The 27,509-nt window shown below is 42.2% G+C and overlaps 3 protein-coding genes across 3 annotated transcripts; all 3 read left to right on the plus strand.

Annotated features, from left to right (window-relative positions):
• The first annotated feature begins 1,301 nt into the window (after positions 1 to 1,301).
• Positions 1,302 to 13,027, plus strand: LOC307259839 (uncharacterized protein). Its single transcript, XM_080039863.1, has 11 exons — positions 1,302 to 1,491; positions 2,976 to 3,182; positions 3,569 to 4,596; positions 5,118 to 5,264; positions 6,619 to 6,702; positions 8,068 to 8,184; positions 8,819 to 8,968; positions 9,229 to 9,396; positions 10,072 to 10,197; positions 10,867 to 11,058; positions 11,821 to 13,027. The coding sequence occupies exons 2-11, from the start codon at positions 3,032 to 3,034 to the stop codon at positions 11,923 to 11,925; spliced, it is 2,268 nt and encodes a 755-aa protein (XP_079895989.1). The 5' UTR covers positions 1,302 to 1,491; positions 2,976 to 3,031; the 3' UTR covers positions 11,926 to 13,027.
• An 833-nt stretch (positions 13,028 to 13,860) lies between these two features.
• tektl1 (tektin like 1) lies at positions 13,861 to 21,483 on the plus strand (the record flags this gene model as incomplete). The annotated part of the gene is made up of 10 exons (XM_080039653.1): positions 13,861 to 14,160; positions 14,812 to 15,096; positions 15,706 to 15,810; positions 16,555 to 16,705; positions 17,391 to 17,557; positions 18,028 to 18,123; positions 18,394 to 18,507; positions 19,313 to 19,536; positions 21,278 to 21,281; positions 21,364 to 21,483. 10 exons carry the CDS (start codon positions 13,861 to 13,863, stop codon positions 21,481 to 21,483), a joined length of 1,566 nt encoding a protein of 521 aa, XP_079895779.1.
• A 177-nt stretch (positions 21,484 to 21,660) lies between these two features.
• Positions 21,661 to 23,913, plus strand: LOC307259709 (uncharacterized protein; the record flags this gene model as incomplete). Its single annotated transcript, XM_080039654.1, has 4 exons — positions 21,661 to 21,712; positions 22,449 to 22,568; positions 22,938 to 23,071; positions 23,779 to 23,913. The coding sequence occupies 4 exons, from the start codon at positions 21,661 to 21,663 to the stop codon at positions 23,911 to 23,913; spliced, it is 441 nt and encodes a 146-aa protein (XP_079895780.1).
• Between the last annotated feature and the right edge of the window lie 3,596 nt (positions 23,914 to 27,509).

A 27,509-nucleotide genomic window follows, 5' to 3' on the forward strand; every position in this document is an offset into this window, starting at 1 on the left:
CCTGAGATTTTCATTGTGGTAAATTTTTTTTCTCTCTTTTCTTAGTTTGTATGTATTGTCTGGTGTTGTTTGTTTGTTTGATTGTTGTTACAAAAAAAAACAAAATAAAAAGAATTATAAAAAAAAAAAAAAAATAGACATGGGCAAAGATGTGCAGAATAGATCAATTATATTTTAGAAATAGAAGATAAAAGCACATTTTGCAGATATGCCCAGCGTTCCAATACCCGTACTTCCCTACTATTTAGTATGCCAGAAAAAAAGATTTAGGATGTCCCAATAAATGCACGTCAATTGTAGTATGCTGAAAATACATAAATGCCCCACTAAGTCGCATTTTTGAGTATTCGGCTTTATTTTTGACATTTCTCGACATAATGAAAAAGAAAACTAAAACCCCTGTACTTTAGTATGTAGTGTAGTAAAAATAAAAAGTATGTGATTTGAGGGGCGCACTTAGCTCAGTTGGTAGGGCGTCCCCTCATGGGCCTCGGCCAGCAGCGGACCCGGGTTCGATTCCAGCCTGCGGTCGTTCTCTGCATGTCACTCCCCTCTCTGCCCCGTTTCAACTCTGTCTCTATACTATCAATAACAGCATAAAAATGCCAAAAAAATATCTTAAAAAAAAAGAAAAAGTAGGCTATGTGATTTGGAACGCAGATTTAGTCCGCTCCTTTTTGTAGTTGTGCTAACAATATTGCTCCAGGATTGGAGATGGAGCTCTGTCAGCTGGTTGGGATCAGAGTGTAACAAATAAGCAACAATTGGGATGGATCACCATGAAACATTGTACAAACAGAAAGAGCCTAAATCATCCTCAAGAGGGCGCAAGAGAGTTAAAGATTATGAGCGAGGAGTCCTCAGCCATATAATAACTCACCCATATCTTCACACACTGACATGGATCACACATTGATGTCATCCAGTGGGACACTTCCAGACGAAGACGCTCCATTTGTAATCTGAGGGGGGCTTTTGTTTTTCATAATTGTGAAGAAAAAAAGTTAGTTGGGGTGGAAGGGGTTGTAGGCAGCTGGTGATTTTGAATTATTATTATTAGGCCTATATTTTTTTCAAATAGCAAAACTGCCTGCACCTTTAATACATTTGTTTTAAAAAGACACAGCCCTATTAACCAATTAACCAGTGTTTGCAGACCCCACCTCCTCCCTACTCTAGTCACTCGCTCGCGCGCTGCTCCAAACCATGGACCTATTATAAGAGCTCCAAACAGGTATGACCGGTGACGTCAGCAAGGTGACTCCCACCTCTCGTCCTCGAGTCCGGTGAGTAGCAATGCGGCTCCACAGCCCAGTTCCCGGTTGAGAGATTTTTCCCTAACAAACTTTTCCACTAAATGACGTTCAACTCATAGATAGTATAACACTTTCACCTCTTCTGTTACGAGACTATGAAGATTCTTCCTCGCGTGGCGGACTTACTTTAAACTTTTTTCAGCGCGTGACACGTCCAGGACGACTCAAACCAAACGTAAGGCTGCACTTCAAAACCTTGTCTATGAAAAGCTAACTGTGTGTTTGTGAAGCCTTTGCTGAAGGCTTAACGAACTGAACTCAACCGAGGGCTCTCGCTGTCATATTCTTTCCTGCATGTTGAACTACTGGAGCTCAGCTTTCACGCGCTGGCGTTACGTTCACATTGAACTGCACTTGCTTTAAATAGAATCAGATCAGATAGGCTACTCGATAGTTGGACTGTTTTCCACTGGATGATAAAGACTTTCCCTTTCGAAACGTGACATCGCATTCAATCAGTCATAGCTTAAAACAGACGGTGTTATATCACGTGTAATGCATTTAAAACATATTTTCACGTTGAAAAAGCCACATGTGCCAACTTGTTTAGTCCCTAGAAGAGTTAAATGTGTTAAGCACGTCTCCTAGTTGTTTCGTGGACGTCGATCCGTAATGTGGGGAAAGGTTCATGGAGAGATAGTTTCATTCATGTCAGACTGACTGGCCTCTCTGTCAGCGTGGCTCTGGGTAGACGTGTCCCGCCCTGGAGGGAACTACTGTAAACACACAGCAGCTGTGAGCCGCAACAGACCTGCTGCCAAACACATCTATGCAGGGGACAGATAAAACAAAACAAAAATGTCCAAATACCAGGGAAACGGGTTAGATAACATTCCTTCTTCTGACCTGTCTGATGGGAAAAGAGCTGGAAAATGATTTCCAGCAACAACATAGGAAACTAGATTTGGTCCACTCCAATGTTGACGCTAGTTATTATAGTATTGGACTGTATAACGTAACGTAACGTAACGTAACGTGGAGTGTGTGTGGGTGTGGACGACCGAGATATACGGAGCGCCAAAAAGTGAGCAGAGGGGATGGCTAGCAGTAAGTTGTCAATTTGGCATAAAATGTTCCGTGCAGTTTGAAAGTAATTACGCTGCCGATGCTTAAGACCAAGAAAAGCTTTTTTTGGTTGTTTTGTTTCCCTAAAAACAAAATGAAGCGGGTTAGCGCCGCTAGCTTAACATCTCTGCTGTGCTAGTTCAACGTTACTCGACCAACGTTAGTTCTGTCCGCTAGCTGAGCTGGAAGCTAGCTCTAACGTTAGGTAGTTGTTATGTAATGGAGAAACACAAGCCACCTGTTCAATAATTTGAAAACACAATGAATAGGTCAACAACAAAAAATAAGTAATATCATCATGATACATTACCGTCAACGTCCAAAATTGAAAAAATACCGTGAAATAAGCTATATTTTGGTTATGTCGCCCACCCCCTACTTTGACCACCCATAGCTTAACTATTTCCTGCGATCTAAGAATCAATGTTACTTGGAAACCACTACATAACATTGCAGATGAACATTTAACATTCAGGAATTAACATCATAAGAAGCTGACTATCCGCTTAACAATAACAATATATCACATCAACCATACACAGTCCAGCCATATACTATGTTTCAACCTTGTCTTGTGTCTGCTTTAATTCACAGATCATTTTAAGCCTCAATCGGACAGAAAGGGGGATATTCGCCGTCCCCTGTCCACGATGTCTTCAAAGGGTAAAAATGACTTGTGCCGGGTATGTGGCGGAGCTCTCCAGGGAAACCAAAGACGCTGGCTGTTTGGGGGCCAAAATAAGCTTGGTGGTCAGCCTAGGACCCCGACAGGGTCTCTGTCCTCGCAGAGCAGTCCCTGGGGTGAGTCTGGAGCACCAAGAAATAAACCCTTAGTTCCAAATCACATACTGTTTCTTTTTACTGCACTACATACTAAAGTACAGAAGAGTTTTAGGGCCACAGGAAAGGAAAAAAAATCTCATAATGAAGATTTTTTTTTTATAATGTAAAGAATAAAGTCGACGAATAGTCAAATGCTATTGGAGTTAGTGGTGCGTCTTTGTATTTTCAGCATACTATAATTGACGTGCGTCTATTGAGACATCCTAATGCTTTTTCTGGCATACTAAATAGTATGGAAGTATGGGTATTGGAATGCAGGGAAAGTAAAGATATTGGTCACATCACATGCTGTTTGCCTGTTGAATAGTCTTACATAAGCTCAAGTCTTGTTTAACTCTCCACAGGCAGCACATTATCTCTGAGTTCCTCCAAGTCTCTCTCCAAGTCCCAGCTGTCCCTGAGCTCCCCGTCCAAAGCCATGGACCTGCTGTCTGTGTTGACTCACATCCTGGGGCAGTCGGTACCACGGGGCAGCGGGCTGGGGGAGTTCGTCTGCGGCAAGTGCGTGTGCCTCCTGGAGCGCGTGTTCAAGTTCGACTCGGTGATAGAGCGGGTGAAGGTGCTTTCGTCGGAGCGGCTGCAGAAGCTGGCGCAGGAGAGGGACAAGATCCGACAGTGGGTTCGCCAGAGCTACTGCCACAGACACCCATCACAGGACGTCCCGGGCAGGGGGAGCTGTGGCAGCGAGGAGGACGTGGAGGCGGAGAAGGAGGGCTACAGGGAGATCCTCAGAGACAACATGGCGCTGTCGGAGTACGAGTGCTGGTCCGAGAAGTGGGACGCCTGTCCGCATTTCATAAGAACCGGCAAGAGGTGCAGTAAGGGCAAAGGGTGCGAGGGCTGCGACTCCTTGCGGGTGTCCGACTCGGCTTACGAGTCTGTGTGCGGGGTTCCGCGCCACCTGCCTTTCCAAGCCTTCTCCCCCACGTTGCCGTTGTCGCGGGACAAGTCTCAGAGCATGCCCCTCCACTGGCACATGGTCCCATCCCTCAGCTCCAACCCGTCCTCTCTCTCCGGCTCCACTCTGTCCTTACGAGCCCCGTCCCGCACAGACTCCATTCAGTCTCTGGACTCTCTGGACGGCAGCGACCCGTTTGACTCGGGTGTTGTTCAGCCAGCCAACCACTTGCTGAAGGAACTGAGAGGCATTGAAGGGAAGCCGGTCAGCTCCCCCTCAGGCAGTCGGATCCCAGTTCTGGGCAGAAGAGACGGGAGGTTCCTGGGGAAAGTTGCTGAGGAGATGGTGGTGTCTCCCGTAGTGATCAGGGTGCTGGACTTTGGAAACGTGGAGAACGGAGGAGACGAGAAGGATGAAGAGGACAAGGACGTCTTAGCAGAGCTGAGAGACGAGTTTATGCCACTTCATCGAGAGGTGGGTGTTGACATTCAGGTCTCCCATAGACTATTGACTAATAGATCATTGAAATTGCTTTAATTTCAGCTTTATTTAAACAGGCTAGTCATTAGGAACAAGTTCTTATTTACAATAGCAGCCCGATGAGAGAGAAAAGCCACTTAAAACAGATAAAAAAAACATAGACATAAAATTTAATTTAAAATTGACAAAGTACAATTCAAACACCAAACTAAAATCGGCAATAAGACCACAGAGAGCAATCAACAAGTATAAGTATAAATAAGAAGTTTGCATGTACTGTACATGGATGAACAATATGTGAAAATCCTTTTCAAGTGTGTCATTGGGGAACTCATATTTATTTACCAATGGAAGAACTCTGACCAGATGCTGTGTGTGTGCTACTGGCTGTAAATATTGACACAGACTGCTGCAATAAGTGATCATCCGGGAGCAACTGAGGCCCCAGCAAATCCAACAAGATTTGAGCTACACATTTCATGTACTTCACGCGCTGTTTTTTTTGTCCTTTTCAGAACACCAATGGGAAGATTCACCACGCTGTCAGGCACCTGCGTGGCCAGCTTGACCAAGCCGTGTCCCGAATCAGGACCCTGGAGTCTGAGCTGAAGCATGGCAGTAGCAAACCAAATCTAGTCAACGGATCAGGAGACTGGGCCCCTGTTAGTATGCACTTAATCCTCACACACACACACTCCATTTGAAACAATAGAAAAGGGTTTACTTTTAAATTACTTTTGAAATAATTTAGTTAGATTTTTTTTTTTTAAGATTAAAAAAAATAAAAACAAGCAAGAAATAACATGTTCATAAGGGAGCTCAATGCTAAGCTAATTTAGATGTCAGTGCAGTTGTGACGTAACAGACATTTAACTGCACAGTTTTCTTTTTTTTTTCTCCAGGCTCAAAAAGAGAAGATAGCCTCTAACCTTATTATACAGAAGAAAAACAGGTTTATTACACATTGCAACGTTGCATTAGCCAACTCCTTTTTATGGGCACATGTCCAAACTGGCTCCATACACCACAGTGTGAATGTTGACTGAGCACAAATATAATCATTATGAAAGCAATGGAAGGTGGCTGTTCTGTGTTTTGCGCCTGTAGAAGGGTGTGCCCCCATTTCCTCATTCACAGGTGCAGATTAAGACACACACACACACACACACACACACACGGAAACACACGCACACAGACACACAGACACACACGTACTCTCCCTGGAATCTTCCCTAACCAGTGGAGTTTGCCCCGGGTTTAGGAGTCTCATGATAGAGCGAATACCATTAAAATACCTCTCAGCTGCTTTCTGTATAGAGACTATGTCCATCACATGACCAGATCTGCCCGTAATGTGAATACAGTGTGTTCTAGCAAGGTCTGAATATTATTATATCAGTCATGTGAAATATGTGGGAGTGGCACCAGGTTTAAGCATTAGAGGTGTTGGAACATGTTGGATTATATTTTTATCGACAAATTATCAAAGCGAAAATGACAACACACTAGTGATTGTGTGTACGCGATCAGCTTATTGATTAACAGGATTGTGTATTAGTAGTTGTGTTACTTCCTTGTTAAACGACCCAAGTGATCAGAATATGATAGTACATAATAGGGTGCTGACTGAGCTATTATGAACATAATGTGCAGTGCTTGGTGAGGCTTCTTTGGGCTGAACTGAAATTTGACTAGAAACGGACCTATCATACTACTAAACTGAAGATTGCTGAATCGGAGCTGAATGTCACTCCATTTATGCTATTCAAAATACAATTATCAAATTAAACCAACTAACCAAGTTGCAACAAATTGTCAATTGATCGACTATTCTGTAATGAAAAATCGCAAATATTATCTCGACGGGTGCCAATCTCAGAAACAAACAGCCCTTGGTAGCTTGAGTATATTTTACTCTGCCCTACTCCAGAATCCTTCAATAACACCACACTTAACACACTTCTGCTTCTCTTAGCTTACACTTTTTTCATTTGTATTATATTTCTCTTTTCTCAGTTGCTGCAGCAGAAGGAGGGTGGCAGCAGTTCCGTGCTTCAGAGCCTGGGTCACTCCCTGCACAGCCGCGAGCGTCTCATCCAGGTGGGTAGAGAGGTGATGAGGGGAGACAGGAGCTCACTCATGCACACAGCAGTCAGTTAGTTGGTGCCCGGGCTCAAAGCTCACTGGAATGTTGTTTGTCTTTTGAAGCTACAGCACCGCCCTTAAAGTGACAGCGCCATTAACTGCATTGTGCTATTGTCAAGCTTATACCACATTGTACAGGTGGTGACACTGAAGTATGTTAATCTTTTTTTGATCGTGTGACTGCCCTTTATTTTTAGCCGCTTGTTATGTGGATGATTTACAGCAGGTATGTTTTGCTGTGCTCATTGTACGTCACACTGGCTGAATGTGATAGCTCAAGGGCTGAAGCAGAGAGCACTGACTGTCCTACCAGAGACACGAGTTAGATGTAAAGGCTGACGTCACTGGACACTGGACTGGAAAAACTGCTATTGTAGCACTCTGTCCAAACATAACAGAAAAAAACTAAAAACCCACAACACTACATGACGTGTAATCTAGGGCTTTAGAGGGCTTTCTTTCTTCTGTGTCTTTTGCACATAGCCAGGCTAGCTCTTTGTGCTAAGCTAAGCTACTAGGCACAAAGAAAGTTGTTCGCTCTTTATATCTTCAAATGTAGCACAGATATAAGTGGTGTCAATCTTATCTTATTGTGGCCATGTAAGGGAATACTAATCTTTTTTTTATTTATTTTTTATTTTTTATAAAGCATGCATGCATCCAGCTTCCAAAAATGCAGCTTGCCTCCACCATATGCAGTGAAAATAGAGTAAGATAGCAAAAAGAAGATAAAAATACCATATCCTGAAACATCCTTATATTAGTGTCAAAACAACATTTTCAACAGCTCAGCCATTTCTGAACTGGTAGGTTGAGTCGTTGTAGTTGCTCACAGATTTCAGCAGTTTTTTTTTTTTTTTTTTTTTTTTTTAACTGATTTTAGTTGAAGGCAGAGTAGATAAGTAAGACATGTGGCTGCCTGTAGATCACTGACAACGCTGTCTGATGTTTGCAGTGGTTCTCATTTGCATAGATATCAGCTTTTTGGCTCACAGCGTATGAACACTTGGCTCTCGTTATTCCGTGGCCTGTGCTGATTTTATTTTGTGCTTGCAATGGCTTAATAAGCTCTGAATCTTACTTGACTCAAGCAACAAATAAATAAAAAAAAGTCCAAATCAGGATGTGTATTTAAAATGTTTTTTTCCTAGTAACAACAGCCAGAACAGACAAACAGACATTTGGCTACAAAGCACGACTCTACTGAACACACACACACACACACACACACACACACACACACACACACACACACACACACACACAGCTGTACTATACTGTTTATACGAGTGTGTTTGACTGATGTTTCCTCTGTTCCAGGAGTGTATGGCGCTGATCAGGAGACTGTGTGTGGAGGAGGGAGCAGGGTCTGAGCTGGCCAAAAAGCTGACCGAGAAACTGACCGAGAATCTGAAGGAAACCCTGTCTGACAACAAGGTGATGTGAAATGAGTGACATTGCATAATGCTGGGTCTGCTTTGAACAACTCTTACTGAAGCATAGCAGTTATCGACATGAGCAGACAGACTTTAGACTCGAACCTCCTGCTCCTGAAGGCTTTTCTATCAGCAGTGTAGGTCTAATGATTTTATTTTGTTTGTGTTTTTCTACCTCGGGACTTTAGAAGGTTTGACTAGTTTAGCACTAGAATGTCACTGATTTCCTCTGGCTCCATGGAAACATAGTGGCTGAATATGACACACTGCTTTGTCAGTAAATTAGTTATTTTCTTATATATATTTTTTGTATTATCTTGGAGACAGTTTGGCCTGTAAAGATGGGATATGTGTGATTTACCTGAAAGCACAGTAATGTAGGCCTGCAACCAATGATTACTTTCTTTATTGATTCATCTGGTCTATTAACCAAAAATCTTAAACTAGTGAAAAAGGCCAGTTTTAAATTTTCCATACATTTGCTAAAAGTCACATTATATCCAAAACTAGAAAATATTCAGTTTTACGTTCATAATAAACCAAGGAAAAGCAGAACATCAGGAAAGCTGGAATAATTTTGTGTTTTTTTTTTTGCTTGGAAAATTATAACAAAACAGTTGTGTGATCTCTGTTAGGTTGCCCTGGAGACTCTGCGGTCGGAAGTGACTGAGAAAGAGAAAGGGATGGAGAGAGAGATGGAGGCTCTGAGGAAGGCTGGGAGAGACAGAGAGAGAGACCTCGACACACTCAACACTGTGCTGCAGTGCAACCAGGATATTATCAACGTGAGAACACACACACACACACACACACACACACTAGACAATAGGGATGGAATGGCGTAAACTATGGTCCAAAACACACACACACACACTTTCTTTCTCACTCACTCACAGCGTGAACTATGGTCCAAGACACACACACTCACACACTCACACACACACAAACACACCCTTACTATATTCAGTCACTGTTTATATGTATACACACACACCCCTATTTGTACACACACAGTCAATAGACCATGCATTGTGTGTGTGTTCAGGAGCTACGTGTGGTTCTTGGGGAGAAGGAGCAGCTGTTGAAGGAGGTGGAGAAGGAGAGAGAGGTGCAGAGACAGAAGGACCAGGCCCTCAGCGCTGTCCTGCAGGAGAAAGACGCTCTGATCCAAGACCTCAGAGAAGAGATGGAGAGACAGCTCAAAGATGTACAGGTAATCAAGGCGCTCCGGTGGCGTAGTGGATAGAGCGCGTACCATATTGGCTCCGGCCTTCGTTGCAGTGGTTGCCGGTTTAAATCAGACCCGTGGACCTTTAATGCAGGTCATCCCCTCTCTCTCTCTCGCCCCATTTCAACTCTGTACTGTCTAATGAAGAGAAAATGTACAGGTAATAATGAGCACACAAGGGGGTCATTTCTACTGGGGATATGGGGGGCGGGGGGGGGGGGGGGGTGTCCCTAATTTTTTTAAATCCAAATCAGTCTACACACAGGTATAATCGGTATACATTTTCATTGTTTTTCTTATTTGACGGAACACAAATATAGGCCATCTGATTTAAGTTACTCCCATGTAGTATCACATATAGGTGAATCGTGAGTGTTGCGGATCTTCTTTTTGCTTTCATACTGCTGTAGCCTGTGCTGTTGATGATAAATGTATCAGCTTGGTAGAAGACCTTTCTAATAGCTGCAGTATGAAATTGTTCCTTTAGTTTTATCTTTTTAAAATGAAGATCCAGAAACGTTCACTCTCTCCATGTCATTGAATGAGTTCTGCAGTCCTCGGTCCTTCTGGCCTAAATACTGTCTTCAGTGACCACAGGGAAACTTTTACTCACAGCATGTCATTTTTACTCCGTTCTCTCCCTGTCTCTGATTGGTCCAGGGCTTGGGAGGAGGCAGGGCTGAGCTGGCAGCATTGTTGGAGGGAAGAGAGGGAAACAGCGCCACCTTGTGTAAGGAAGTCACCAAACTCACCACAGCACTGCAGCAGTACCAGGACATAGTGCAGGTGAGATATATTAGCACATGGAAAGGATATATATGCATTACAAACCCTACAACTCCATACGTTTTGATTTTTAAAAACACTTTGTAGATAGATAGGTTATACTTATATTAGCAAAGTTAAATAATGACAGACTTTGTTTTATAAATCTAAAAAGGATTTTTAATGAAGATCATGATTTCATGTTAAGGAGGAAACTGAAATGATAAGCATTTTATTCAATAAGTCGATCAACAGTAAAATGATCAACTATATTTATAACTGATTTATTGTAATTTTTCAATCAAAAATAGCGAAAAATGTTTTTTTTTAAAGAGGTCTGGGAAGTTGGATTGACATTTAATTTTTTTTTAATCTTTTTATTGATTTTGAAGTTAAAATGGTTGTTAGTTTCTAGTTAGTCGTAGTGTGGAATAGAAAATAAAATATACAATACAATCATAATGGAACAATGGCACCAGGCAGGAATGAAGTAAAACACATCTTACTTGGACCAAGGCAGAAACACTTTTTTATACAAATTTAAAAAGAAAATATTAGCGAGCTGAGCAGGTGGATTTTGTTTCCATTTAAATAGAGCTAGGCCAACCCTGTTTCCAAGATAACACACACACACACAGACACACAGATCTCAGTCTTTTTTCTAACTGTCCCTTTTTGCTTTCCCACCAGAATCAGCAGGAGAGCCACAGTCAGACGGTGTCGTCTCTCACGGCTCAACTCCACGACACTCGGCAGGAGCTGAGGGAGAGAGAGAAGCAGAAGAGGGAGGGAGAGAGAGCCTGGCTGAACGACAGAGCGGACAGGGAGAGAGAGGAGAGGAAACTGAGAGACAGCATGGAGAAGAGAGACAAGCTCATAGAGGTAAAGAACAGGAGACCACTGCTTCATCAACTCACTGTCCACCGACTGTTTGTTCAAAAATATCTGTTTGTTTGGGGCATTCGTGTCAACCAGAAGTAATCATCCATGTTCTTTTAACACCAGTGTTTTATTCAATGCACTGATTTGAACTTGCTTCAACACTCATATACAGGTGAAACTCATTATAGGAATATCATGGAAGATTAATTTTAATTGAGGCAAGAATAAATGCTAATACAACTAAACACATTGGATTTGATTAGAAAATCTTTATTGTCCCCGAGGGGAATCTGGTTTGCATACAGTAGTACGTCGGCGGATCATAGGATATGTAAATAGACATGAATACTACTATGCTACTAAACACATGGCTCCAGGCTCCACCCGCTAACAGGTATTCTGTGTGACATGTGTAACAACATGCCTGTAGTGAAGTCCCACACTTTAACCGCTACTGGCTGTTTTAGATGTGCAGTCGGTGTAACACATAATACCCGGCGGCTCGCTACATTACCGTTTATCAGACGTTGTTTTATTGTCCACTGTTGGTCATTGATTTCCAATAAGTCTCCAAGAAAACAAAACTATTAAAAAAAAAAGAAAGAAAAGGACACAATTTAGCATACAAGGTTATATATGGTTTTACTGCACCTCCTAGTTGTTGGAGGAGCATACAAAATAATGTTATATACGGCTATTACAATGCTTTTCTCAGGGTACAGTATGTAATAATCTGCCCCTTTTTTTTAATTTTCAACATAGCAAATCCTGTACGATGCTGAGGAGCGAGACCATCTGTTCAGAGAGCTGCAGCAGAACCTGCAGAACAAGAGTGAGCCTCGTCTGAGCGTCAAACACACTCTGTGACCAACAGGCCTACTGCTGAACTGACGAGATGCAACCTGACTGCACACAGACAGAAGAGTCCTTTAGCACTTTCCACAGCACCTTTCTGCCCCCTACAGCATATGTATGGTGGTGCAGGTTAAGTCTTATTTATTTGTATCTCTTTTTAAGGTTTGCCGTTGCAGACCCTGGCTTGTTCTGCCAGAAGACGAGAGAAAGTAAAGCCTGTTACATATTCTGCGAGAAGAAAGAACAAAGTTCTCGGTGACAGAGCTGCGAAGAAAATGACATAGTTTTCTTCCTGCAGCTCTTGTTAAGCTGTTCTTGCAGCTTGTTCTCGAAACATCGTCCGGGCCTTCTTAATTTCTTCTCGCAGCTTGTCCGAGAATTATTGTGTGATTGGTCAATCTGAAGTCAATGAGGAAAATCAGCTGGCGCTACTATGGTAACAGCTCTGTCAGCGAGAACGTTGTCCTTTCTTCTCGCGGAGTATGTAACAGGCTTAAGAAAGCTCTCTGGAGTGAATCGGTCATTTCATTTGAGAGTTGCACACAGACAGACGGGCTGTTTTCAGTATGGAGAGATGCCAGGTCTCTTTTCTTTATTGCTGGATGTTTAATACTTGATTTAAGAATCACCAGATTACTGTGTGGTGATTGTAATTTTTTATTTTTTTGGAATGTCATGGGTCTAATGATAAGGCAGTGATTAGATTTCATTTCAAGCAGTGTGGTTGTTGCTGATAGAAACATTTCTGAATGGTATGAGATGGGAGATTTTATTATGTCCTAATAAAGGACTGGAGCGGGTACAATGTTGCTTTAAATCTGACTTTATTCTATGAAGAGCTCTGCAGTGGTTTCTTGCGTTTGTGTTTTTACTTGCTCACTACAGATCTGCCATTTTTTGTTTGTTTACAGCGCTGGCAGGAAGGGAATCCTAAGGACCAAAATAATATATTTTTATCAACTTTAATTTTCTTTCATATGTTTCTCAATTTTTTTTTTTTTTTGGAACTATTTTCAATGACCTTCAATCTTTACTTTGTATTGTTAGTCTGGGATGTTTAACTGGAGATTTTTTCTTTGTTTTTTTTGTTCAAGAGAATTAAACACTCTGATGCAAATTACTCATGTCTACAGAGATATTTATTGATATTATGAGGCCTGTCTTTAGAAGTAGAAGTACCAGTATTATATTTCATGAACCATCACGCACACTTTGGGATGAAATAAAGGGAAACACTCAAAATATTTTAAACAACATTTTCAGTGACCCTCCCGAATAATGTAAGGAATCTTAAACTTGGTCAAATTCTAATTATTAAATCATTGTTTGTGCATGAGCCTCTGCTGCCATTTCTATTGGAAATAACTCGGTGACCGACACAACTATTTAAAAGGCATTCTTACTGAATCTGAGCTAAACACAGCAACAATTGTTGCAACATTCAGCCTAATATTTAGTGTAAAAGAAAAAAAATGTTTTAACTTAATATTGTATTCAGAATTCTAAGATGTTATTGGATGTTTTCTTGACGAGATGCACCCTGGTAGTTGTATATTCTCCCCTTAAGAACAAGCTTGAACCTTGTTGACTTCTCATTGAAATAACAGATGTTTTTTAGCACATTTATCTATTAATTTTATTTTCTGATGATACAATTGCAATACAGGTTCAACTCTGAGTTACATTGTAACACAGTTGATGGGGGAACTAAATGTCAGTTTGACCTGAGAAACCAGGAGGGCCCTTTTAGTAGCTTAAAGGCCAGTGTTGAATGACAGTGCCCCCCATGTCCTACTCACCGTCCAATCACCAAACCGCTTTGAGTGTTTAGTTACTTCAGGAACCGTTGCTATGGAGCTCATACCTCAACACCTCACACTAAGTTATCCCCCGGATGGTTCCTTTATCACATTCAGCTCATAAGGACGAGAGAGTGCATGTGAAAGAATGCAGGTCCAATCTGTGCCCCTCGGCTCTGTCACCATCGGACCGCAGTCTTGGCGCGATGGGACGGTTCTTTCCATCCGGCGTGCGGAGCGTCTTGTGCGGCAGACTCGAGCAGGACGGGCCGGTACTTTAAGCCGGCCCCGGAGCTGCTGCAGCGCCGCCGCAGGTGGTTTCACCCCAAAGAGAACAGACGGCACAGCGGAAATAAGCGAAGATAAGATCACAGGGGAGGAATGCGGAGAGAGTCGTGACTGCGTCTGCAGAAATAAGATCTCGAGGCCCCAGACTACAGGAGCGATGGTGAGGAAACACGTTGACACAGACCTGGTGCAATATGTGCTGCCTTTAAGCTTCCTGAAAACAGGACAATTGAAAGCATAATACAGTTGGATGTTTCAAAGGAGCAGTTAGTAGCCTAGGCCTATTGTATAATTTTTACAATCATAAAAAAATGTAGGCCGCCTATGAAAAAATAAACTGTCAAACCATAAGTCTAAAGTGAAGATCTAAGTTCTAGGGAAGTTATAGCCTATTGAACACTTCCAAAGTAATTTCAAATTCTTATAAATAAAGCTGTAAGATAATAACACTGAATTCCTTTCGACAAATTGTTGGGAGAAGTTGGTATCCTTTATAAAACAAACATATAGGCCTTCATAAAGTAGCCTGGGCATAGTAGAGCAAGCATTTTACTCTTGTTAGGAGTTGCAATTTAACCTACTAAATCAAGTTTATTCTATAACTAATCATATTTTGGAGGTTTAAATATGTGTTTTTAAATTGTTAAACTTCTACTCCAAATGTAGTGGTGCATAGTGTGTAATCTCTGCATACTCAAGTGAAGTGTAGTCATTCAAATGTGTACTGTAACCCAACGTTTCTGAGTATATCTTATTTGGTTACTTCACTGACTCAGACATACAGTAGGCCTATAATAACTTTCTGCTGTAGTTCCCTGGCGGTTCCGTGCGTCCCTCTGTGGTCCCGTTCCCTGCCAGCAGTTTGCGTGAGCAGCGTGCGGGCACCAGCGTTGCCGTGGCCACCGAGTACATGCGGCGGGTGAGGGAGGTGGAGGGCCGGCTGCGCAGACAGGCAGGCAGGGTGAGGCAGGAGGGCGTCGCGCTGGAGAGGGAGAGGGCGCATCTGGAGAGGATGATACACAGCCTCACGACTGATCTGACCGTCAACAGGAGGAGCTCAGAGGGGAGAACCAGGAGGCCGGCCACCACTGAGACGGTACATTTAATCCTACTCCACACTGTACTGTGATTGTTCTTGGGACAATGGTGTGATAAATACAATCAAGACAATCCATGAGGAAAACTCTAAATCATTTATAGCTTCTGGGCCGCTGCTTTGTTTCAGTCTGACCTTCCTTTGAAGAAGATACTTTATACAGAGATCAGCAGTAGTGTTATACATTTTTTTTAAAAACCTTTATTTACACAGGTAAATCCCATTGAGACCTGAGACTCTTTTACAAGGGCGACCTGTTCTCATTCCCATCATGTTACCATTCACACACACATTCATACACCGATAGCAGGCTGGGTCTGAAACTTCCACTAAATTTAGTTTAAATCACATGCACTTCGCACAGTATTATTATTACACCTTATTCAGACATAGTACTTCACATAGCCTATTTTTATCTTTTCGTTAATGGCAATGGTGAAATATAGGCCTATTACATTTTCACATGCATCACAGTTGAATCCAACACCACACATGATGTAAGGGATACACACCAGACAACAGATGAATCCATTTAGTTCTTTATGTATTGTGAACTTGGAGCTATAGAGGAAATGTATTTTGCTGACAGCCAGGTCTGCTCTGCTGCAGGAGAGAGACGGTGCTGATTACTTGTTGTTGTGTGAGAGAAGGGAGCTGGCCCAGCTGAAACAGGATCTGGAAGGAGCACTGAGAAACACACTGACCCAGCTACAGGTGATTTACAATGACATACCCTCAACCCCCCAACCCCGAGACACACACACACACACACACACACACACACACACACACACACACACACACACACACCCTCTGTCTCTGTTTCTTCTCTGTCTTTTCCACTTGCTCTTCCATGTGATTTACTGGCAGGAACAACAGGGGAGAAATCTAACACTGCCAAAGCCTGACTGCACCGATGACCTCCAGGCTTCTTTTTTATATAACCACTTTGTATTGTTGAGGCACTGGCAGGGATGTTATTAAGTGTTAATATCTAAAATAAAGTTGAATGATTTTAATCAGCAAGTGAAAAGACTTAAGAGTCTACAGATATGCTATCGGCCATGTGAGGCTGTACTAAAGCACATTGCTATGAGAAAATTATTGCCAGAAGATCACCAAAGTTAATACAACTCATTCGCAATAGAAGTCCGGGGGAAAATTTAGATAATCTGGATTGATCTTGCTCTGATTGACTTAACTGTCCCACTTTAAGTTTTTTGACAAGAAATTTGATGTCATATTAGGGAAATTGTTGATATTATTATTATTATTATTATTATTATTATTATTATTATTATTATTATTATTATTATTATAAACTTTTCTGACATTTTCTAAAAGAAAAATAACGTAATCTATTGAGAATAATAATAATGATAAAATTCGGGCTGTGACTGTAATGGTAAATTTCAGCCCTAATGTGACCTTACACCCCCCCCCCATGTGTCTCCCCAGGCCCTGGGACAGAGCAGCAGGCGGCTGCTGGACTGTGCCAGTGAGAGGGCTCGAGTCCTGGAGCTGCTGCCTCACACTGGCTCTGCTGGAGGCCAACGCAGCGCTGACAAGACCTTTAACCAAACAGACCCCCTCAGCGCTTACACACCAGGTACAACCATGACACACAGACACACTGTATCCATCCTAACAGACACATTCAAAAACAGCACATTTACACACTTCCAATGTAGAGGTTTGTGTGTAGACAAATGAAAACACACAAAGATAGTTACACAAACATAATTAAAAGGTCACTGTCCTTATTGTGACCTCTTGATTTTGAGGGAAAAAAAACTACATGTTTTTTTTTAAATCAAACAAAAGTGATGTCTTCTTCCAGAAAGTAACTGCAGACAAATTAAAAAACAGCACATTTACACACTTCCAATGTAGATGTGTGTGTGTGTAGACATAAATAACACACAAACAGAAAATAATATCTTACATAAGATCCAAAGGGGAATATCAGTACCTGCAGAACTTAACACTGCAGTATTAGTATGTATGTTACTGTGCACTATGTCTACAGGAATTATTGTCTGTATATTACAGTATTAAAGCTAGGGTCTACCGCTCTGTGAAGCTGTACTAAGGGGCATTGTAATATTTCGAGCTAAATGCTAATGCTATTATGACTCACAATGACAATTCTAACATGATGTTGTCCTCTTACATAATTAAAAAACCCACTGTTCATGTGACATCTTCATTTTGAAAAAAAACAACAACCAAACTGCATAGTTGGTTTAAATCAAACAACATGTTTCCTATAGCATGAATTTGTCTTCTGGCAGAGAGTAAAGAGGTCTTAGAGGCGTCCACTGCCACAGTCACCCAGTCCCAGCTGCTTAGGGAAACCATCAGACAGAAGCTGACGTGTGCCATGGCCCGGCAGAGAGCTCTGCACTGCACCGTCAACGATGGCCTGGTGAAGAAAATAGCAGAGACAATCGGTCTGCAGGTAGAAAAAACAAACAAATACACAGTTTTAAACACCTTTTGCATGCAATACAGAAGTACCTCTTTTGATATATGTTACTTTAATTCTTTACCTATTGTATTTTAATGTTAGGTGGGCATCCTTTATAAGCCCTTCTGGGTTTCTTTTGTCCCACCCGTGCATTTATGTATGTCTATGTGTTTCTTTTTGCCATTTTACTCTTGTTTATCTGCACAAATAAAAATAAAAAAGGGGGCGCCCTTAGCTCAGTTGGTAGGGCGTCCCCCCCATGGGCCTTGGCCAGCAGCGGACCCGGGTTCGATTCCAGCCCGCGGTCGTTCTCTGCATGTCACTCCCCTCCCTGCCCCATTTCACCTCTGTCTCTACACTATCAATAAAGCATAAAAATGCCCAAAAAATATCTTTAAAAAATAAACTAAAATAAACTATATGAATAATAAAACATTTCCATTTAATTCTACCTTTTGTAGCAAAGCCTCACTTTGATGTCTGCAGCCACCAGACAGGCTATGTTTCGCAAACAGAGAGAAATGAACTGTATCCGTCACAGCCACGGCAGAGTGCAGGTTAGTGTGTGTGTGTGTGTGTGTGTGTGTGTGTGTGTGTGTGTGTGTGTGTGTGTGTGTGTGTGTGTGTGTGTGTGTGTGTGTGTGTGTGTGTGTGTGTGTGTGTGTGTGTGTGTGTGTGTGTGTGTGTGTGTGTGTGTGTGTGTGTGTGTGTGTGTGTGTGTGTGTGTGTGTGTGTGTGTGTGTGTGTGTGTGTGTGGGACAAGATCGAAACCAAGTTTATTTAGGTGACAACGTGCCCAAGCTGATGTTTGGTTATTGTGTGCACAGGGTCCAGAGTACAGCGGTGACGTACTGTCCAGGGAGAAACTCAACCGGCCTCTGGTGCAGGTTTATCAGAGACATCCCGGGACACAGCTACCTGAGGCTGCTCATCTCATACAGGTCTGAACTGATACCCAAAATGTACATCCATATACAGTATGTTCAAATACACTCAGAAATGGTGGTGACAGAAACCTGGCTCTTCTACTAATGAAGGGGTTCTGAGTTATGGCCTAATACATTCTTTATTAACGCAACTCTTCATAGACCGGTAATAAAACAAGTGAATACACCGTTTGGTTGGTTTACATCATTCCTTCACTATAACTTGCTGTGTTGGTTGATCCTTAAGCTATGTTAGTAGTGAAAAAGAACCCTCCAATAGTTATACCACTCAATTACCATTTGTAAAACTGCTGAAAGTCATCCAAATTAACCAAATGAATGTATGAACAACAAGTATTATATCAGTTTTATGTGTATCATATGACATTTGGAGATTCAATTTTTAGTATTGGGGAAAATAACGGCAAACAAAGCGCATGCCAAGATCAAGGCTGTCAGATAATCACACCATATATTTAAAAACAAGTGGCTTACCAATTCACTCACCTATTGTCGCATGCTGACTGAGTGTCTCAACCAAACCAACACAGGTTAAATGTGTGCAAGGGATCCCTACCCAAATGAATGTATTAACTTATTATATCACCAGGCCATTGCTTAAATAAGACATTGTTTCTTAGCAATTTGTGCCTGTTTAAATAAAGGTTGATGATGATGATGATGATGATCAGTTGTATTTGTATGATATGATAGTTGGAGATTCACTTTTTAGTATTGGAAAATAACATCCAACACAGTGCATGCCAAGATCTCTTCATTTTAAAATAAGCTTTTTAAACGTGTGTCCTGTGTCTCTCAGGGCAGTGCGGGGTTAAAGCGATGCCTAGCGTCGTCAGAGGGCGAGCTGGCCCGGCTGCAGCGCGCCTGTCTGCAGCTGCTGGAGGACCGGAGGGGAAAGGGGACAGCGGCTCAGGTGGACGCGGCCGTCATCAGAATGAGACGTCAGCAGGTCGACAACAGAGCCATGCCTTCTCTCCTCCAGCAGGGGGCACTAAAGAGCCAAATCCACGCCTCCTGTGTTCAGTAGGGATCATAGACTGTGGCTGTGTTCGAAAAGCCCTACTAACGTCCTACTCATACTAATTTTGACCTCAGTTTTATTTGAGTGTGTGACGGTTGTGTATGTGAGTTTGTGTAGGCAAGAAATGCCCGGATGAGTACTAACTTCCGGGAAGATTTTGTGTATGGATCGATAGGTTACTTTTCCTACTCAACCGCCCCACAATGAATTGCGTCTTTTCAAACCACACAGAAGGTTTTTAAATTCTTTATTTCTTCTGTAAACTTCAATGTTGAGTATGTAGGAGGGAGGACGTTAGTAGGGCTTTTCGAACACAGTTTGTATATGGTAGGGATGCAGCAATGAGAAAGATATGATAGTGTTCAGTATGTGGAGATAAGCTATGTGAAAATTGTATGGTGGATCATGATTTATGAAATGGAATGAAGTGGTATGTTGACACCTCTGCTCAGTTATTTAGGAGATTAGTGTGTAGTAGCAGTTTGGGGATGGGACCCTTGCTGTTCCAACCATGGTACAAGGGTCAGGTCCATAAAGAAATGTTTTTTTTCCCACTTTTTGTGTGTGGCCTACAAAGATCACTGACTTTAACCCCACGGAACGCTTTTGAGATGAACTCGAATGCAGACTGTGATCCAGGCCTTATCACCAAACATCAGTGTTATGTAGGTAGGATTTCCAAATAGCTTGAGGAAGCGGAGGCTGTTTTAGCAGCAGACAAATGCTCATAGTTTTAGAATGAAATCTTGAACTAGCACATATGGGTGTAATGTTCAGGTGTACATTTACTTTTGGCCACAAAGCCTCATAGTATGTTCCTGCAATGAGCTGCACACATAGGACATATTCTTTATTTTCCTTTTGTGCAATAATGTTTAAACTCTGAAAGTAAATAAAAGGTCAAACAGTGATGTTTACAAAACAATGTGCAAAACTCCTTTATTAAAAACATTTCACTTCCTGGTCAAAAGAAAGAAAGAAGCAAAGTCCAATTTTATGGAAGGCAAAGTTTGGACAAATGCATTTATATATGATGCATTTGTATAGTCTGTATTTATATCCTAATTTCCGTGGTGCAGTAAAACCCTGTCAACTTTTATGTCAGCGTTGAAAGAAATCCAGAGATTTATTTGCCGAAACCATTACATTTTGGTCATTTTTCTAAATATTTAATGCAATAAAACATTACAATAACATGAACAATGGCTTTCTTTATGGCTGGAAAGAAAGAGTGGAAAGAGATGGAGTAGTGTGTAACATAATTATCTTGTCTAATAACATCACATTCCTTACTGAAAACAATGCATTTATTAAATTACAGTTTTATTCTAACAAGTGACAAACTGTCTTTTCTGTGATCCAAAGCTGCTTTAATGTCCCGTGAATTTAACATGTTTTCCCCAAGTTCAACACACTCTGTTCCTCCTCCTTTAGACGCCCAGTCATGAGACTACAGGTCACTTGACGACCGTCCCACCAAACTCAACGTCTTTCATTAGAGGGGACAAGACATGATTTAATAAACCTGGGAAAGGGAGCAGGTTGTGTACAGTCATCCTGTAAAACAACACTGAAAAAAAAAAAAACATGTAATGAGTGTCTCAACCAAAACAAATTGAGGAAAAAATAACATGTTGACAATGACTGGACAACTATTTTATATAGATTTCAACCTAGAGTGTTGTTTCCTCCACAAAGCCCTATTGATTCTCTGTGTTTCTGAATGGAGTCTATTCTCTGCAGGACAGTGAGCCCGGGCAGCGCTCCAAAACACCAGCTGTCACGACTCATCAGGAAGCTAACAGCCTTAATTGTGTTATAAATATTAGGTTGTGGAGATTCCTGGAGTTAACTGCCTGATTATCAAGAGCAGAAGAGAACCAGAAAGAGATTTACCTTGGGATCTGTACAGTGGAGAACTGGCTGAGGAACAGAAGAAGCCTGAATGAAGCGGACGAGAATCTGACTTTGAGTTGTAAAACATTTCAGAAGATCTCTTGTGTTTGAGATGAAGACAGCTGCTTGGTTGTAGGAGATAAAGAGAAAGGCGACCGAAAGTTAAGAGCTGAAGAATTGAGCTGCAAGAATATTTTTTTCTCTCCTTGTGAGACGATAAATAATCAGTGATGTCGAAGCTGGTTTGTCCTCTGATTCTTCTTTGTTTACTGCCAGCTGTGGGTAAGAGAACAAATTGTGTTTGTGTGCGAGTGTGTGTGTGTGTGTACAGTATGTGTCTCTTTATATATTTAGAAAACATGCATGCTTTTGCCAACAGAAATACAGTATATGTAAATTGTTTTTGCAGAAAAGGCTAATAGTAGGGCTGTAAGTTCTGCAACTGAACATTTGTCTATATCTTGTTTTGTCTAACTTAACTAGATTTTCTATTTACTAAAATGTAAAGAAAGGAAAACCAGCCAATACTCACTTTTGAGATGCCTGTAACCAGCAATGCTTGGGCATAGTTTGGCCTGGAAAATTACCAAAACAATTGATTTAATATCAGAATATTTTGCCAATTAATCACCTAATTGTTTCAGCATTGGCTAATATACTTTTTGTATTAACAATATCAATTGCATTCCAATATTTTTGACTATCAATCACAAAATGTTTACACTTGAGGATGACAGCCTAATTTTCAAATGCATAGCAACGGATGTTCATTTTTTTTTTTATGTTTTGGTTTATCATGATTTTTTTTTCTAATTGTTTCAGCATTGGCTAAAATACTTTTTGCATTAACAATATTAATTGTATAACAATATTTTTGATCATCAATTAACACTTGCGGATGACACGCCCTATTTTTTTTAATTCAGAGCAATGAATGTCAGTTTTTTTTCAATGATCATGATGTCACTGTATAAAGTATAAGAAGTTTTTTTAACCAACATGTATTTCTTTCCCTCAGTCCCGCTCTTCTGTTTCACCTGCGTGTTCCCGGCCATCTCTCCTCTGGACTGCATCAGATTCCCTCTCAGGTGTGCGCCCGGCCAGGTGTGCCTGTCCAGCCGAGCCGTGGGGCAGAAAGGTGAGGGCGCTTCAAGTCACTGTCACTGAGCACAATCTAAGGCAAGGCAAGGCAGGTTTATTTCTATAGCACAATTCAGACACAATTCAGGCCACTCAAAGTGCTTCACAGGGTCACGAAATACATCAAGATTAAAATACACCAAGCGTAGAATACACATTGAAAAAGAGAAAAAACAAAAAAAACGAACACTTAATTTTCATTTAAATGAATCAAAACTGAGAAAAAGAACCGAGAATAAGGCAGCGCTATAAGCCCGAAGGGAGATGACAAGTCAGAGAATGTGGTTTATTTGTGTGTGCGAGTGTCGCTCTCTCCTGAGCTGATGTTTTTCTAATGAATTCACGTTCACTTTGTTTTTTTTTCCAGGAGACCTGCGTGTGGTTCTGTATGAGAAGAGCTGCATCCTGCCCGCCCTGTGTGGAATCACGGGCGAAAAATACACCATGGGACTCAACCAGGGCCCCAGGACACTGCCTTTTCCGAGCTGCGAGCATGGACTAGTGGCCAACCCATTAGTACTGCATGCTGTGAATGGGAGCTTATTTTCCCATGAGCCTATAGGCAGATTTCCGCCGTCCACACCAATACAAGCGGCGAACAAGATTGTGTCTCCGCAAATTTTTTCTGGATATCAATCATAGGCTCAAACTTATCTTTAGACCATTTACTAATAAAACTGAAGTTTTTTCATTTCAAAACGCCACCTCAAGCGTTTTATTAGCCCAACGGCTTTTAACGGCTTTCAGTTGGTTTTCGAGGGAGGAGGAGGGAGTGGGCAGCCGTGGGCAGCTGAACAGAGTCGTAGTGAAACAAATGTTTCGGTTTTCGGCCCGGTCTCCGAAAACCACTATATTACTTTCCAAAAACGGAGTGTAATATAAATATCACATATAGCGAATCATCGGGGGGGCGGGGGGAGGTTAGTGACTTATAGAAACTGCCCGCTAAAGGCTAAATCCTTTAGCTTACAATGCTACAGAACGAGAATGATTCTACATCCGCTACATCCGCTACCAGTCCGCCCGGTTGCCGCCCCCTCTTCCATGATAGGTCCATGGTGCCGCTACGTCATACGAAAAGGCGTGCCTGGCTCACATGAGAGCAGTATGGCCGCTTCCTTGTTGCTTCTTTGCGCCAATGAGCAGCTTTCATACGCTTTCACAGGAATGAATGGGCGCCATGTTTCAATACGGTGTCCATTTCTTTATATGTCCATGGACTCAACTTCACCTTCACCAATCAATGCTGCGACACACACCTGTGCAACGGAGCGGCAACACCCGCCACATCCGTCTGGACCGGCACATTACTGACACTCGTTATTTCATACTCAGTTTGGTGAATAGATAGACAGATGTTCAAGCAATGTGGAAGAGCCAATGTTGCCTTTGCTAACCTCTAATGGACTGACATTATACTCAACGTCCTTTATAGTAACTGCGTGCATTAATATGTGCTAAAAAATACCCTTTACCTTGTGTGAGATGCAAATATAATATGTTTTCTCTGATTATTGTTAACCAAATACACTACCTCTATCCAGTGGCGAACTTAGCCATTTTGGGGCTCCAGGCGAACAGTCATTTGGGGGCCCTTGCATCTAATGTACCTCGCGCACACTGAGATACTCCATACCAGGGATGAACAAAAGTCACTAGCTTTTTTTAATTTTGGATGAGACTACTCAGGTACGTGTCAGAGGCTTTCTTAGCTTGGATTGGTCTAAGTAAGAGGATCCCACATCACAGGGTCAAACTGAGCCATTAACTGAACCTGACCCATGACATGTCCATTGCCTAGTCCTAGTTCATTAATGGCGCTTTTCCACCGCATGGTATCAGCTCGACTCGACTCGACTCGACTCGCATTTTTGGCTTTTCCACCGCAATTTCATGGTACCTGGTACCACGTAGCGGCTGCTTTTTTGGTATCGCCTCGCTCTAGGTTCCAAGCGAGCTGAGACGATGCTAAAAGGTGACGTCGGCAGACGGCCGGCCACTGATTGGCCAGAGACTATTGTCTGGCCAATCAGTGGCCAGAGACTACCGGCTTCATTCTGTTGTTTATTCTCCCCAACTCTCCGGGACTTTTGAGTGTATTTACGCCGCGTGCAGCCTTCTCTGGCTCTCTTTCATTTGATTTGCATCACAGATCCGAATTTATTTTCCATATATTCGCTAAGCTCACCCAGTGTTGGTTGTTGGGGAAGTTACTTACATACGAGAGGAGACATGTAGGGCAGCTAGCAGCTAGGCTAAATAGTAGCCAGCTGGGACAGACATGATAGCGAGCGATTACATTACAAGCCTCGGACTGAACTGATTACCTCAATAAAATATTCAGGCTGAGACACGGCTTGCATTTGAAAACATGTATCCTGAAACAAGCACTAAACAGTCAACTTTATCATGCCCGTGTTTACGTGCATAGGGATGTACGTGACGCATACCTACAGCTGACTGTGTGGCAGAGTCACACATCGGGACAACAACCATCCCTTTTAATGGCCCGTAGCAATATTCTTCTACTTCTTTTAGCAAACAGATACAAGGGGGGTATTTCTTAAACATTTTTCATCCGTGTTTTTGGCGGTTGGTTCAGTTAATAGTGCAACAACGTTCAGCAGGTACTATTTGCGGTGGAAAACGACCCGTGCTGCTACCAAACCAAGTTGAGTCGAGTCGAGTTGAGTCGAGTCGAGCTACATGTGCGGTGGAAAAGCGCCATAAGTGTGTCAGAGGGGCCACGCAGAGGAAGCTTTCTCTCTGACAGGAAGTTGATGATTGCCACTAACCTGGATAAAATTCTAGAGACCAATATGACTTTGCTTTCAATTAAATGTGTTGTTTTATTTTTTAAATACACAGTGAATTACAAAATAGCCTGTGTCCACAGAGTCTAGGCCTATTTGAAATAAAATCTTCAAATATAAAAAAAACAAAATTAGGTTATAACCCTGCCTTCTTTAAGCATGGATAGTAGTGACTAAGTGTGCAGGGGAGAGAGAAATATACACAGATAGAGGGAGGAAGAGATAGCTTTATTTTGCTTTTTTACTTAAATTGATCATTGATGACTTTAGACTGACTCCTGCTGTCGCAAGCCTATTAGCTGTTGTTCTGAACAGCTGTTACACACGGAGGTGAAAACGAAATTGAAACTTAACTATCGCCTGGCTGGGCTGACTTAAAGTGGAGCAGCCAAATATAGCCTAAACTAATAGGCCTAAATATTGTTACAAAAATACAGGCAATGTGTTGTGTGATATTTGTCAGTAGCCTACAGTAGACCTAGAGGCTGGCCCCGATCACCACTAACTGTTCTGTAATACACGATCGCCGATCACGTGAACACACAGGCGTCTTTATTTTTAGCATATATGCATCCAATCCGCGGTTCACGTGGGTCCCAAACCGTGAGGGTTGGTCCGAATGGACCACGGATCAACCGTGATCCGTTGCACCATTACTTATCTCCATCAGTTTGTTGACACACATTCACGTCATTAACATAGCTGCTGGCTGAGCCAGAGCCACCTGTTGGATTGACAGTAGGAGCTGGAACGTTACCGGTTAATGATGTAGACAGCTGTTCTTCCGTCTAAGGTCCCGCTGCTGTAAAAAAGCTTAATAGCTTTGGCAGCTTTGATATTAAGTCCTGACTTTGGTCCTTCTTCTGTTTGTTGTGTGACCCGCTCTCGTATGTTCGCTTCATTTTGGTATAGGTAGGTTAGGTTTATCTCGTCTCTCTCTTCTCCCGCTATTTACTTTTTTGGATTTACACGTCATGAGCGTAATGTGTAATGGAATAGTCCATGTAGTGCAGACTGAAGGGGGGTGCACGGTTGGCAGAAAGGCCGTCAACACGCGAGTAATTAGACATCCCGATGATACTATTGTGAAGAGATTTTTTATAAAAAACAATAGATATGGGGCAAAATATAAAGAGGGCATTTTGGGGGCCCCAAAGGGGCTTATGGGGCCCCGGGGCTCCAGGCAATTGCCTGGTTTGCCTCAATGGACGGCCCGCCCCTGCCTCTATCTACTAATCAGTCAAGCTTGTCTCAGTCATATTATATAAAAGGGTCTCAGTGGGCTTAACAACCTGTATTGAAGTATGCATTTTTAATAAGTAAACATATAAAGTATGGCAAAAACCACACACGCACGCACACACACACACACACACACACACACACACACACACACACACACACACACACACACACACACACACACACACACACACACACACACACACACACACACACACACACACACACACACACACACACACACACACTATAGTTCCAGATGCTTCTCTTGACATTTAATGTGTGTTAAGGGTTTATAAGCTACAGTGAAGCAAAGTTAACCCACCTGCCTATTAAACTCATCAAACTAATTCAACTAAGGCCTGTTTGTTCATGACACGGCCAGTGAGTGGCGCTGTTTCGTTTCTGTCTGCTTTCTATTTAGCGCCAGGTGTGTTAATTGGGCTCAAACTAAAAGAGAACCGCATCGGTGACTGACAAGACTCTTTGAGTAAAGGTGGAATTTTTGGAAAGTCTTTAAAAACCTAATAAACACAAAATAAAAACCTTAATCGAGGGCGTACAATGTTTCACCTGTTTCTCATGCTGACGTGGTTTTGCTCGGTCAATGTAAAACAAACAACTCCAACGTTTTCTGAGACTTTCGATCGACAGACCCAGGTGGTGAGAAAATCCCCCGGAGAGGATTCGCCGCCCCTGCCGCCTCCCTACCTCCATCTTCCGGTGTTCGTGGACTCGAGGCTGCCGCTGGTGGAAAAGGAGCATTTCATCCCGACCGGAGGCACCGGGAAGGAGCCGTTACCTGAGCCCATGAGGAGAGTCCTGATCCCGGCTGAGCAAAACACAAAGCCGCCCGGTGTGTCGGAGGATTCGGTGGTGACCTC

Source organism: Ammodytes marinus (genome assembly GCF_949987685.1).
Source record: "Ammodytes marinus genome assembly, chromosome: 13".
In the NCBI taxonomy this organism is placed as follows: Eukaryota; Metazoa; Chordata; class Actinopteri; order Uranoscopiformes; family Ammodytidae; genus Ammodytes; species Ammodytes marinus.